The 15,428-nt window shown below is 40.3% G+C and overlaps 1 protein-coding gene across 2 annotated transcripts in view; it reads left to right on the top strand.

The window, feature by feature from the left end:
- The window catches only part of LOC107206988 (VPS10 domain-containing receptor SorCS1), a 261,910-nt gene that overhangs the window by 236,836 nt on the left and 9,646 nt on the right, over positions 1 to 15,428 (top strand). For both annotated transcript variants that reach the window (XM_015633576.2, XM_033515613.1), the window contains exons 20-23: positions 945 to 1,078; positions 3,154 to 3,277; positions 4,259 to 4,371; positions 6,723 to 6,854. In XM_015633576.2, coding sequence (XP_015489062.1) covers positions 945 to 1,078; positions 3,154 to 3,277; positions 4,259 to 4,371; positions 6,723 to 6,854 — 503 coding nt within the window. The remainder of the gene's footprint in view (positions 1 to 944; positions 1,079 to 3,153; positions 3,278 to 4,258; positions 4,372 to 6,722; positions 6,855 to 15,428) is intronic.

The following is a 15,428-nucleotide window of genomic DNA, read 5'->3' as shown; positions in this document are numbered from 1 at the left end:
GAGAGTTTTTTTCCTCCCTCTGCCTATTGTGTTACCCAGGATGCTTTCTCCAGAATATTTGGTATTCATTTAGGCTGAAAAGCAAGGTCTAAGTGGTGATTAATGCATGAGGTATATCCTGAAAGATCCTTCCTGGAAATACATAAAATTCTCTAGCAATGCATCTCAACTCCATATGAACAATTCTCATCACTGGAGAGTTCACAGATAGAGGATGTGCAGATGTGGCCTTAATATGTTTAAGGAACTCATGTCCTCATGTCACCTGAGGTTTCTTTATTTTTCTTTCCCTGTCACTCAGGACAATTGCTTTGTTCTCTTAGTGAACAGTCAGAACACATTTTAAAAATAATCTATAGAACAAGATTTAACAACAAAGGCCCATCTGTTTCCAGAAGATGGGAAATGTGTAACCCTGGGCATAATGTCACTTGTCGAATGAATTATGTTCTGTTTATACTGAAGAAATAAAAGGGTTTATTGATGAAAAGGAGGGAGTATAAGGTAACATTAAATTGCAGACACAGAGAATAGCTGCCTTCAGAAGGAGTTTCTGCTGAAGTTCACCAAATCATAGCAGTTTGCAAGGAAAGATACTTCACGTCTACTGAAGCCCTTTGTCTGCACATTCTTATGTCTTCCCAGTGAAGGCCATATTCACACAACAGGGCACTGTCCCTACTGTAAGAGTCATATCAGCTCCTGACTTCATGACATTCATGCAGTAGAGAGCCCAGGCTTTTCAGCTCCAGGTACAGGGGTGGCTCCTGTCCTCTGAGGAACAGGTTTAACCCTTCCTCTCTAGAAATGATACCAAGCCACAGCAGTCTGTCATGTCCCACAGTGATTTGGGGAAGAATTTTCTTCCCTAAACCAATGGATATCCCACCCAGGTTGACTTTTCAGATGGAGGGAGAGCTCACTTGCTGCTTCTGTCTCTGCAGGCCCCTTGGAACACGTTCACTTGTCTCTGCCCTTTGTCACCACGAAGAACAAGGAGATCAACGCCACAGCAGTGCTGTGGCCAAGCCAAGTGGGAACACTTACTTATGTCTGGTGGTTTGGGAACAACACAGAGGTTTGTATTCCTGATGGACTGAGGTCAAAATAATCCTGGAGGAGCTCTCTGACAGAAGAGGGAGGGAGAGAGGGATCTGGGAATGCTTCTATGTAGTCACAGATGCAAGAAAATGATAAACCAAATACTGAGATGCTAATGGTCCTTGGAGGTACCGACATGGAAATTTAAGTAGTGCTTTGTGTGTGTGGCTGTGCCTCAGCTGCAGGGTTTATTGCTATTTCATGCAAGTTGCCAATAGCTTTCTTCCTTAAGAAAGGTGAGCATAGTTAACCAAAATCTGGAGGAGTTTCTACTGTTTTTCTTCACCCTCTTTTCTTCAGTAAGAAGAAAAAAAGTAGGGGCTTTGGAAGATTTTTTAGGAAAACAACCTTTAAAGCTGAAGGGATTTTTTTTTTTATTTGGAATTGACCTATGCTGAACCCCAGCACCCCGTGCTAAACCACATGTGCAAAAGGACCTTGCTGTCATGTGCTACAGGTGGATGAAATGGTTCCCAACACACCTCCCTGCCCCAGGGCTCTGCTCAGATATGAGAATGTCATCCATCACATTCTGCTGCCTCTGTGCTTGCAGTCTTGGTAAATCTGCACAGACATTAGAACTGTTACTTCACATATAATTATGGCTAAAGTATCCAGAAACCCTAATTAGTTTCTGAGGGGAGAGGTTGTCATGGATTTTGTAGAGCCAAGAGGGAGCTTCATAATCACACACGATTCTCTTCTGTATAATGCAAATGAATTTGATCAGTACCTTCTGCTTTATTTAACTCTTTGTGACTAAGGCAGAACCTGACTTTTTGTTGTTGTTGTTTTGCATTAAAAATTTTCCTCAGATGATGGAAAATGCACTGCTTCTCTTCTGACCATCTCCTCCAACTATTTCCCCACAGCTAATTCTTCTGAGCTTTGAACTCATGCACCGTGTTTGTAGTCCGAATTTATCTAGTCTGGGATTCAAGGTGTTGGATTTTGTTATGCCTTTTTGTGTAGATTAAAGAACTCTGTACTATCAGCAATCCTCTCCCCCTAGAGGTATTTACAGGCTGTGATTGTCACCTTTTAACCTTCCCTCTGATCTCCTAAGCTCAAAAGTGATCAGGGTTGGTCTAATTCTGTTCTCATTGAAGTGTGGGTTTTGGTATAGACTACAATGGCAACAGTTTGACTTAATACTGGGTACTTGGAAGATCTCACCCAGAGTTGATTAACAAGCAAAAAGAGAAGTTAAGGAGAGTCTGCTGGAGGACACAACTCGTTGATAAACTGGTTCATAGCCAAAGGGATCTGTTCCCTCTCAAGCATCAACATTTACCAAAAATGATGTCTCTGTATCTGAGGATAACATGGGACAGCAAATGTGAAATCTTAATTTGGCTGGTTCTGTGTCGCTAAAGGACACAAAATGATTCACACAAACGTCTCTCAGTGACAGAACAGCAAAAGAAAAAACTTTATTCTCTGACTCCAGTACTTGGAGATTCTTGACAATGATTGGATAATTAAGTTACCACCTTCCCAAGCACACTGGTCATGTGAAATATCCATCAAAAGATGTTTCTTAGAAGGGATGTGATAAACAACTTATGTTTATAGAACTTTCATGGGAAAGTAACTAAAACTGTGAAAACAGTATCAGAAGGTTTTGGTTTTCAGGGTGACAGTTCTGCACCTTAAATAAAGCACTTACACTAGATTTAGGAAAGGAGGCTGCTACCTGAGCAGTGAGTGATCCAGGCCTTTACATCAGGATCTGAGCCTCTCTGGGGAGTGAGCAAAGGTGGGCATTTTAACATGGGATCCAGAACAACCAACATGCTAAGTGGAAAGGAAGCATTGCAAATCCTAAAACATAGCTCCTTTGGAAATTTTAGGTTCCTTTTACCTTACTTCAAGCTTCAGGAGGACATCCCTGTCTGAGATTCGTGTGTCATAGGGCCCCTCCTGAGTCTGAAATTTGCAATCTGGAACTAACTCCTCAAACCATCCCAATATGTTAGAGAGCCAAACTCATTTTTGCTTTTCCTTTCCAGCCAAATTAACTGAATTTTTCCTTTTATGATGTATTTGCAGCCACTGATCACATTGGAAGGGAGCATCACATTCACATTTTCTGTGGAAGGGATGAACACAATCACTGTTCAGGTCTCAGCAGGAAACACCATTCTTCAGGACACAAAGACTATTGCAGTGTATGGTGAGTTCTTCCCCTTTAGTTTCACACAGGATTCTCCACAGTCCACATTTACAGAGCCTGGTTACCTGGCAGCAACAAGAGGTCTTTATTCCAGAATGCTTTGGGTGAGATTATAAATTGAATTCCAGTGTTACCAGTCCAGTGCAATATCTCTGAAGGCCACTGCCTGACATTAGTGCAGACTGACATGATTGCAGAATATTGATCTCCTTCCCAGAGCCCTGTGCATGTGCTCCATCAATCTTTCATCATCTTTCATGACTCTCAAAATGTTAGTTTGTTTTGTAAGCTGGTTTTCCCCCTTCTTGGCCAGCAGAGGCCCCTTAACTCACAGAAAAGCTGCTCAGCTTGAAAGACAAATCAATGCTGCGTGCCGCAGTTCTGCACAGAAATCTGTACTGATCTGACATTGTTCTCGTGTGTCAGAAGCAGTTAGGGCACACAAATACCATCTAGTGTAGATGGAGCCTAAAACCCACTGGGGATCCCAGTTTTAGCTGATAGTGATCAGTGTGGGCACCTCTGTTAACAGCAGCAGAGATTGGGTACGTTTTCCAAGGCTACTCCTCTCCCCACATTTACCCCTGTTCCATTCCAATTAAGATCTCTAGGGTTTGGGGCACATCTATGAGAGTCCAGTCACAGCTTCCTACACAGGGCGTGCCTGCTCCAGAAGTCAAATTGAAGGTAACATTTCATTTACATTCCCAGCACAGCTCCCTTTGCAGTGCTATTCATCCACTCAAGCAAGGACTGATCACCTTTTTCAGTTCCAAGACACTCAAGTAATGAATCTCCCAGATTCTCCACATCTCTCAGGGAGACTCTCAGGTGCACTGCTGGATTCCCTCACAGTCTGTGCACCATCTGCATATTGATTAAGCAAAACATGAGCTGCATCAGGTTTAACAAAGTTCTGACCCTTCATTTGGCATTAGAGCATTTCAGTCTTTACTCACCACTCTGTCATTGCATCTGCAGAGAAATTTCAGTCCCTGAGGTTATCGTTCTCTCCAAACCTTGATGAGTACAACCCAGATATCCCAGAGTGGAGAAGGGACATCAGCAGAGTAGTCAAGAGAGCTCTGGTGGAGGTAAGCTGTGTGCATAACCTGTGTTACAGGGGTTCTGGCTCCTGGTTTGTTCCTTCTCTAGGACTGGATCAGCTGGTCTCTCAAGGACCACTGTTTCCACCACGCAGAAATGGAGAACTGAAGCATTTGAGGCCAGCATTCTAAATTTTAGACAGGTGAACTGATGTCATCCTATGGCAATCTGATGCCCAGAGTCAGCCTTCAGTGTAAAGCAAGTGTTCTGATGGAATTGCAGATATGCTGTAAAAAACTTGTGAGACCAAAAATTAAACAATCTTTTCTACACAGAAGAGCACCAGAACAAGTACTTTAAATCCTTCATATGGCACAAGGCTCACAGGGCAGGACTGGATGCTGGTTTTCCTATCAACACTGTAGAGAAGCTCTGAAGTTCCTTCTTTAACTATGGAACAGAATATCACTAAAATATTCTAGTGTAGCTGAAGATTTGGATTTGAAATTGAGGAGGTAAGAAGAGTTAGAAGAGATAGCTGGGCTTTCTCAGCTCAATAGAAAAATAGTGCAAGGAATTGTTTGAAATAGTGTTTCTGCTTTTATTTAAAAATAAAGATACTCAGATTTTGAAAGGAAAAAACCTTGCCAGTGTTATTAGCAAGCTTAAGTGTTATTTGTGGCATCATCTGGGCAAAAACTCTAGGAAAAAAGTATGCACTAACCAGGTGCACAAATTTGTCTGTATTGTTTCTGAGATTTTTTCTGGTATTTTGTTAAGACAGGAGGAAAGGGGAAAAAAGAGCATTTTTCTGGAGCTTGATCTTCTGACATATTTATGTCTGTATCAAGTATTCAAGGATCCATTTATCTTCAAGGTGAATTTTCAGAATATAAACATCTCAATAAAGCAAAATCAAGCCATGAAAAAGAAGAATTGTAAAACCACAGTACCAAGGCTACATTCTAAAAGCAGAGCAGTGAAAAGACAAAGTCTTTTTGTTATTTGATTAAAAAAATAAAAGTTGATAGCTAATTATCCATCTTTATGTAGCTAAATGGTTCACCTTAAACAAGCCTTTGTGAGAAGTTCCTGTAAAAATTAAAGATAAACCCAGTAGATTTCTACAGCAATTAAGTAAAAGGTATAAAAATGAGTCAAATAACTAAATAATTCAATAGGAAATTATAGCTGTGCTATAGAATTTTTATGAACTTTTATTAAAGTATTATATTCTTATTACAGAATATCATCAGACTTGGATAAAATTCTGCATACAAAATTACAGTTCTGCACTAAAATCTGATCTTCACTCTGAGTAGGGATAATTTCATAGTATCACAAAATATCCTTTTTCTTGTTTTGATCATAATTATTTGCTCGCATCATTGATTTTCTGATTACTGTCTCCCACTTTTGAAAAAAAAAATTGTTCCCAGCCTCCGAAAATGAAGGCAATGAAGCAATGAAGGAATGTCTTTCCTGACACCTTAAAGCAACCTGTTAGGCAAGAAGAAATAATGCAAGCCCTGGCTTCACAGAATACTCATAAAGAATATAAGAGACCTTTATATATTTATAAGAGTTTTTTCCTAAATCCACATTACAAAACAAAGCAAAATAAAAAAAGGAACAAAGACACACTCTTTTCCTTGGTGTGTGGTGGAGGGGACTCCGCAGGGTTTCCCCCAGATTGTCAGCAGTCATGCTAGGGTTTTCCACAGGACAAGCTCAGAAAATTGTGATTTGTGATCAGTTTTTCTGACCCTTTGTCCTGCATCCACCATTTCCTCCGATGAGCTCCAGGTCTTCGCTCCTGAACTACCATGGAAAAGAATTCCTGAGGTTTAGGTCCAGTTAATGTCTGAGAGGCTTCCAAGTCCTTTCTGCAGGGGAATCTCTGCTGTGCCTCTGTGATCTGTATCTGAAGGCACTTCTCTTCCACCACTTTAAAAGTGACCAACTAAATTCAGCACTTGAAAACTTCAGGATAAATAAAAACCTTGACATTTAAGTGCCTTTGGTGGATAATTCACAAGAGAAAGGCAATGGAGGAAGATTCATCAAATTATGTTTCTCCTTCCTTTGTCTAACAAAACTTCCTGAGGGCCAAACTAGGTCCCATTTTGGATGGTAACCAGGCAATCAGATTGATTAGTGTTAGCTGAAACATAAGACTGGAGATGGCCAAGGCAGTAATGCCTGTAGGTGACTTTTTTTACAAATTTTTGTCTAATGTGTCAAAATTAGGGATATTAAAGTCCCAACTTAAAAATTTCAGCCAACTTGATGTACAAGATACAGCCTACATGGTGAAAGTACTGTGATGCCTTCATGAAGAAGCTCTCAGCATTCAGTGCCATCCCCTCTGTTTCTGTCTCCATTTGCTGTGTGTCAGGCTACAGGTATTTCCAGCAAGCATGTTCTGGTTGCAGTGCTCCCTGGCCTGCCCACGTCTGCTGAACTCTTCATTTTACCATATCAAGATGCCACAGGAGAAAAAAAAAGAACACCAGCAAACCTAGAGCAGGTATTGTGTCCATTACTTGGAGAAGTGTATGTTTATGCTGTTCTCTGTGTGTGTATATGTGTGAGATATATATCTGTATGTATATGGGATTTGTATATGGCTAAAACTGATAATTATGGTAGGAATGCATCTGATTCACTGGGGTACATGTTACATTTTACATTCTCTTCAGGGCTTCTCTTTATGTTTCTGGTTTTTTGGGGTTGGTTGGGGCATTTTTGGTTGTTTTTTTTTTTCTCCCCAGCTTTGGAAACAGGCTTTGGAGCTTCCTTTAAAAGTTTAGATACATATTTGTCTTCCCTAAGAAGTCCTGTTTACTTCATGGAAGCGGTAAGAAAGAAGGAAGGATTTAGGGGCTGATTCCTGCTGACAGGAGCTGTGGAGAAGCTTCATGAAGCAAAGCTTGTAGTCCAGAGTCTAGAATGCACTGGAGGACAGAGCTGGTGGTGATCCTGGGCAGTTCAGAGCTTCATTAGTTTAAGGACAGGGATGGGATGTGCTTGCCTTCCTCATGGTGCTGGAAGTGGGGCTGAGCCACTGTGGATTGTTTTCTCTGTGAACAGCTGAAACAGGTTATGGTGACTGAAGGACTCTCTGCAGACCCAAAAGGTCCTACCAGCCAGATGGGCCTAGCAGGATTGTAATTAAAACATTGTGCTGGGAAAAATCCTGAAATCTTGTAGAATTATAGAATTGTTGAAGTTGGAAAAGACTTTTAATGCCATTGAGCTCAATTGATAGCCTAACACTGCCATGTGCACCACTAAACTATGTCCTCTTGTCCCATAGCTCCTTTGCTGTCTCTCAGCTTATTAGTTCAGATTCCAGGGGCGAAGATAATTTTGAGGGAAGCACCAGTGTACCTCTGCCTCTCCATACTCCATGTCCATGCCTCAAGCCATGTTAACTCAGCCATGAGCCTCAAACCTCCAAGTCACCCATACTCTTAAGCTTTCCCTTGCTCAGCATTCCTACCTGTCATATTTTCTTTTGACAAATTACTTTTTTCTTCGATTTTCACCACCCATGTAGTAAACAGAAAATATGGAGATTTACTGCTCTGCAAAATCTTTCCTTCCTTTTCTCCTTCATTTCCCCTTCTCCTTGCTTCCTTCACAAATTGGCAGGGAAGCCAGTCCATAAACTTTCAAATTTACATCTGACCCAGCTCCCTTCCGGCACTCAGCAGCTTACTCTTTCTCCCTCATTTTATGCCTCTCTTTTTCTCTTCTGTAAAAATATAGTCTTTGTGTCTGTGGAGAAAGGAAACCCTGGCAGTGCTCGCTGGCCCTTTTTATGGATGAGAAGAAATGTCATTTTCAGTGTAACTCCATCAACATCTCTGGCATGCTGCAGAGTCCAAATGGTAACCTCTGGAGGAGAGAGAAGCTGTTTGCCATTTGCAGCCAGCTCTCTCCTGTGGGAAGAAAACCCCAGGATGGTCAGAATGGTTTTCTTTCTGGCCTGTGGGTGCTGCATTCCCATTCCTAGTAACTCTAGTAGAAAATGGTGGGGTTTTCAGTGAGAACTGCCACAAATGATTTCTCCGCCCTCTGCTCTGAAGCATATTCCGATACTGCTCCTGTTATGTCACCTGTTTTGCCTGTGATCCTCCACTGTGCCTTGCCCAAAGTGTTTCAGAGCTCGTTCAACAGCCTCTCCCCGTGCTTGAAGTTGCTGCCATGAGTATTGGGAGCAGATGTTTTTGATAGCTACAGCTTAAGCTGCTTCTGAGGTACTTCTGATGTATAGTGCTCTTTTCTGGTAGGAATAGAAGTCTGTTTTGTGCTCATGGGCAAGGAACAAGCTATTCAAAGGCACGTACGTGAGTTTGCCAGTTTGCAGGTGCACACCCAAAGGAGTTACAGTTCTGAATTATTTCTTCTAATTTAGAAAAGAAGCTTCCAAGTATACAGGGAATAGAATGGGAATAGTTTACACAAGTACTGCAATGGAACAAGGTTCCTTAAGGAAGCACTTCATTATAGAGATAACTTTCTTCATCACCTGAGCTAGACCACTGTTCTGCCGTGGGTAACCATGAGGGGTGTATGTGGTTCAGTGGACTTTCACATCTACCAATAAATCTCATTCATATTTAATAACTATGGGAGGCTTACATTTTGCTGTTTCTCCTTGGGGTGGATTAAGCTGTTCTGTTTTTATCTGACACACACTCATTTGGCTTTGTAAATATACTTTTAGGTCTCTCTGCCCAGCCACTTGTATCTAGGTGCATAATTCCCATTGACTTCAGAGGCACTTAAACGTCCACTGTCCCTTGAAAATCTAGGTCTTGGTTTCCCATTTATCCAAGTCAATAACACTCCTTTGTGCCACTCATGTTTTTTGAATCTGAACCCGTAGGCCAACAGTAGTGGGACTGCAGTAGTGCCCCACTTGACAAATGTACATTTCCATGCAGTTTTCCATGAGGGTAGTGCATTTGTGTCTCGTGCTCCCTTTGAGACTATGGTTAGATGGTAAATGCCATTTTCTTCCTGACTTGATGTATCACTTTCATACAATTGTCCCAAATATTTTTTTTAATGTATACATAGAATCAATTATTGTCATATCTGTTTGCATTTAGAAATGGGAACTCTGCATTCCTAACATTTTCCACTGCAAACTAAAGTAACTTTAAAAAGTCTGACTGCTGTTGACAGCTAAAAAAATCTGTTACATGTGAGTCTGAGAAAGTTTTCTCAATGTGCAATATAGGACAATTTCACCTAATACATAAATACATAAATACAAAATAAATGCTTGATCCACTTCACTTTCTATAGTCAGTGCAAAGTTATTCTTCAGAGGTTCCTAAATTATCAAAAGGCCTTTTCATCCTGCAGAATCCCAAAACACATTATAAATCTTGTATTTATGTATTTATGACAGGAATATTGTGGCTTTTCTCTTTCTTTGTTTTTTCTTTTTCATTTGGGTCATTTGATTGCTCTGCTTCATTTAACAGTAGCTGAGGACAGACAACCACCCTGTTTAAAAATGTAGAAATAATTGGCAGTTGTCAAATACTCATCTTTGATTTGCATGCTACGACTGCAACAACACTGAAATATCCCAAATCTTGCAAAAACAGCCACACAGAATTGCCACTGGCCACTTGGGATGGAATGCAGTTATTACACCATCTTTATGGATGGGCTTGGTGACTTTAATAATTACAGAATTCAGATCTGCTACTTCAAAAGCAGATTTCTTCAAAATTGTTTTCTCTTCAGTGAAAAGCAAATCTCTCATAGTAACATTTCAAAAAACTGAGTTCTTTTTGGCACAAATCCAGTCCAAAATGAATGCTTGGTAGGAAAATATTCTCCTTAAAATTCAGTAGAGGGCAGTTAGATTATTTGTTGCAGTGTATGGTTTTACTTAGCAGGTGGATTTTGAGGGGTTATCTTTTTATTTATGCATTTCTCAAATGATCTTGTTCCATGTTGTTTTCTAGTGGGTTTTTTTTTTCAAACATGCATTTTCTTTTAGTCAAATGAAATGTAAGCAGAAGGTACATGAGAATTCTGAAGTGAAGTTTCAAGTGGAGGTTTCAGTGTCATCCTGAATTTCTCTTTAGTTCTCCGTTTGGGTGCTTTTCACTGGCCTGTTCAAAATTACTGTAGAATGCAAAACAGGGGGTAGGAGCAAATAGTTAATGACATTTGAGGCATTAATCTTTTCTCTGAGAAGAGCTCTCAGCAGCATAGGATGGAGACTTTGGCAAATGGTAACATCAGCTGGTTGGTAGCCAACTGTACTCAATATGCTGCAGCTGTGGCCAGTATCTGTATCCAGCCAAAGAGATGGGAAATGACATGGATGACTGAATATCAAATGGACAGTGATGAACTGCAGAGATTAAATGAATCTTGTGAATTTGAAACCATTGAGAGTGGCATTCAGGAAGCCTGGAAGCATATATCTCTTGGGATTCTTTCCTTGAAGCAGATTTAGTTTTACATCTGCTTCATTGCAGCTGATGAAGCTTCTATCTTATTTTATAGTTTGGGGCTTTCTTTCACCCACCCTGCTAAGCTTTAGTGTTTCAGTGTATTTGCTTTCTGTACTTTTCTCTGATGTATTTCAGGTGTGCCCATCACCAAAACATATTTAGCATTAAGATCATGGCAGTGAATGCCTTCAAATCTTACAGAAAATTGTGCCAATCAGTCCTGGAAATTAAATTCTAGGAAGAGGCTGATATACAGGGTAAATCATTTAATGTTTACTTGGAGAGAATTTTTTTAACATCTGTGCCTTTGAATGAAAATCAAGTCTTCCACTGGTACTTGGGGGAGGTTGGGCCAGTGTTAAGAAGTAAAGGCAGATGAGGAGAGAATGGAATAATGTGAACCAAAAGACCTTGTAACAGGGGCTTTTTATTTCCTTAGCCAGCTTTTCTTAATAGCTGCTTGTGTGCTGTAGGAGAGGCTGTGTAAATCTCTTGTCTTAATACCTTTGATTTAACTCCTTCCACGTGACTGTGAGCCCTCTCTCCCTCATCTTTTGCTCAGTGTACAGAGCAGCCCTTGATTCTCAAGGCTGTTTTTGGTTGCCTTTGTTCATCAAAAGTGGATCCTGGCTTTTATGTCCAGGTTCTCTCTGGGTTCATATCTGCTGCTCCATTCTTGTCCCAGAGTAACCACAGGAATATCCTCTGCCTCGTGCTCTCACGGTGTCCCTGGGTACTCCCAGCAGCTTGAATTTAGCATCTTTCATTAAAGATCTGAAGGAATTCCTGCTGGAGCCACTAAGTCAGTGACTGTGCTCTTTTCAGTGCTAAGGCAAGCGAGCTCTAGAGGCCCCATGTGAAGTGTCCAAGGTTATCCAGGGCAAGTGGCACAGTTTAAAGTAATCCACATTGGCCCTGACTCCTGCTTCACTTTCCCAGTGTTGGTTCGAGTTTCTTCCTACTAAATCAATGTGCATAATTCTTTCCTTAGTTGTTTATTGATTTGCTCAATGAATTGAATAGAAGTCTAGCACTCATTAGTTGAGATCTTTACACAGTATCTATAAAATTATCAAGATTCTTAGCTAGTGCATACTAGCACAGTTGAATCACGTTCAATTAGTCTAAAATAGTTTATACCAGGGGTTTCAAAAGCCAATAAAGGTATGGGAAAATGCCCTTCTCAGTGATAATTCTGCTTCTTGGTTCACATGGCTTTTTTACAGTCCTAAATCTGACAAAATGCTAAGAGAAGCCAAATTAATTTTTGTTTTGTTCCATTTTTAAATTGGAATCTCTTTTTTTTTACCATTCACAAATTGTCTGTTATTATTATTCATTATGTGTCCTTTGATGAAAAATGATACATGAAGAATAGTTCCTATTACTAAATTATTTTTGCACATCATGCTTAATTCTGCAAATGAAGCAGATAAAGTCAATGAGGCTCAGTTAAGGACCAAAACTAATTCTGAAAGCTAATTATTTTCACAAGAGAGACTCTTGAAGACTATAAATTAGGAGGTTGCTATTCTAAGAAGTTTTGTCTTCAGCCAAGTTAGTTGCATCTCCAAGAGGGAGAGATGAAGAGGGGGAGGCCTGAGGCCAACCTGTTCCCCAGATGAAGGTCTGCCTGTTCAACTGGAGTTGCACTGCTATTTTTGAAACAGGTCAAAGTACTTTGATGTTTCCTTTTCTGATTTTTAAACCAAAATACATCCATGGTATCACTTTGAGTGCAGAAATAAAGGGAAGCACAAACCCCAAAACGTTCACCATTGAAACCTTTTAATTACCTCAGCAACTGAGATCAGCCTTTGTGTGGAAATTTAATTCAGAGACACTTTATTAATACTGTAAACAACTCTAGTCAGAACCACTCCTAGATTAAAGTCTGATAACTGAGCTAGAAATAGGCTCGATAGAGTGAGAAAGGCAGAGGAGTCTGTCCTCCAATCTCAGAGGAAATGTCCTGACTGACCTTTCAGCTCACAGGCCCCCTTGGGACCATGTGAGGACCACAAACACTGCCAGGTCCAGCTTTGGAGAACAGTGTCCAATCCCAGATTGTGCAATCCCAGTGTGAATTTGGCCCTTGAGGTTTATGTAAACTGCTCCCTGACCTCAAATACTGGCTTTTGTAAGCCATTATGTATGGTTCTCTATTCCTATTTCAGATAATTCTTAGGAGTACAGAAAAGCATTTTCACTCTGTATGTCTATCTTGTTTTCCACATAAAGAAAAATGAAAATATTGTACTGAACAAGCAAACATTTTAAAAACACGTCTGAATGCATCTGTTCTTCCCTCAGATGTGTGTGTCAGGAATCTCCAGAGCTGCCTGAGGAAGGCAGATGTCTGATTCTCAATAGAACTTCCAGCACTTTTGAAGATCTTAGACTGTTACTCACTTTTTTCACTTGTTCAGATTCCATAAAGACCAAGGCAAAAAAAAAAAACCAAAAAAAACCCAGAAACAAAGCTGTACACAAAAAGCCACGGGGAAAACATGTAATTAATCGAGCCAAGGAGATGTGCTTTATACTCTGTGCAGAATGAACAGTTTTGCTGCCAGTTTTGACACTTTGTGTGTAGTCCTGGAATGCTTACAGCTGCTTCAGGGCTCTGCTGAGACACTGGTGGTCTCAGGCAGAAATTATTTTAGTCTGAGATGAATTTGTTCATGTTATACAATGAAGTCCTCATTCATAATCAAGTAACAAAGCAATACAGTAATAATAAATTTCAGTTGTGACTTTCTTTCTGTCTTTCTTCCTTTTCCTTACTACTTCACCCTTACAGCCTCTCTCCTTCTTGTTTTTCCTTTCCATTGGCCCTTCAGAGAGGAAAGCCTTTTTTTGTTGACTTTCCCACACCCTGCCTGCTGGGAGGCAGCCACAGCACCTCTCAGCTGCTGTTGTGCCTCTTCACTCAGTGCCACAGGAGCTGCAGGCAGGCCAGGGGAGATCTCACTGTTCCTTCAGGTCACTAGAACCCAACCAAACCTCTTGTACCTTCTTGTGCTTTCTCCAGATTCTCCCATTCTTCCATTTCTTGCCTAAATCCTTGAGGAAGCCATTCTCCAGTACTACCTAGCAACGTTTGCTAGCTGCAGACAGAGTTAGATATCCCAGGAATATCACATTCTATACTCTGCTGGTGGAGAAGGCATCATGTGTGTTCTTCACCTCTGCTCTTTCCCTGCCATTTTGTGTGGCTATCACAGGAGGAATGACACAACTTGTGGTTGTCTCCTTTCCTTACTTTACTGTCCTGTATTTGGGGGGGTGGGGGTTTGTTTGTTGGGTTTGTTTTTTTTTCCAGAGGCTCAGCTGCCCCAGAAGCATCAGGATATCAGAGCAGAAAGGAAAATTCCTGCAGGATTCTGGAAGAGAACTGTTTGGTTTTATGTGGGACTGCATACAGCCAGGATGATACTTTTCCCATTAGTTCCATGAGCCATTAATGTACCTGGTTTACAGCATATCAATCTGCATCTGTTGCTCTAGTTTTAGAGATGAAAAACTTTTTATAGCTGTCAATCTTGGTTATTAATATGCTCAAATCCTTAAAGAGAGCTATAATTTGCTTCTCAGGCATTCTTCATGTACTGCACATCTTTGTGTCACCATCCCTGCTGCTCTGAGCTCAACAGATGGCTTTTTGAATGCAGGTGGCATTTTTTCTTGATATTGGAAGAAATAAATTTACTGCTCATTCTGGCACCCATGAAATAAATTGTAACTTTAAAGAGATATATTTAAAAATATAAATAAAATGCCTGTAAGAGTTATTGCCAAATTGATATTGGACCAAAGGCACCTATTCAAGTGATCAGCAGCCAGAAATGAAGTGTATGAGCCAAGAGTATTGAAAGAACCATTAAGAATGTTAAAAAAAAATAAAAGAAGCAGATAAATCTCATACTGTGATGAATGATAGCCAAGGAACATCTAATCATATCTGGGTAGAATTTACTGAAATAGCTCAACCAGACAAAAATTAAGAACATGAAAAAGATGGTGTAAAAATTATTGGGATGTTCTTTTTTCTGACATTTTTTCATTAATATTTGAGAAGGAATAAGGATTTATTTAAAACAAATTGAATTAAGTGGTGAGCACTAGAATGCGATTCCACTCAATCCTGGTGTGTCTATGAAAACACATTTTCAGAAAATGCATATTAAGGGTTATGGGGGATGTTGTGTTTCCAGTTTTCCAACCACCTTTCCCTAATATAGCCAATGTTCAACTGGAAAACTGATCTCTGCTGTAAGAAAATGTGAAATACACGAAACGTCAGGCATATGAACATACAAAAGACACACAACAAACTGACAACACCATGTCTGTAGGCTTCCATTCCTTGATCAATCTATCTGGATTTTTTGTTTTTAATGGCAGCATGCCTGGAACTTCTTGAATGTAATGAAGTGTGATGTGGAAAAAGTGGATCTGTGCATATTGCACCAAACTGACTTAAAAAAAAGGCATGTTTGCCAACAGACTGGTCCAAAGGTTGGCTCCTTACTGTACAAATACAGATTTCATGGGGTCTTATCTCAGCAAATGCTCATCTTTTCTGTTGTGTCCATAAAGGAGGAGTA

Source organism: Parus major, chromosome 6, assembly GCF_001522545.3.
Source record: "Parus major isolate Abel chromosome 6, Parus_major1.1, whole genome shotgun sequence".
Classification (NCBI taxonomy): Eukaryota; Metazoa; Chordata; class Aves; order Passeriformes; family Paridae; genus Parus; species Parus major.
The sequence above is the reverse complement of the archived record's forward strand: the minus strand, read 5'-3'. Positions and strand labels throughout refer to the sequence as shown.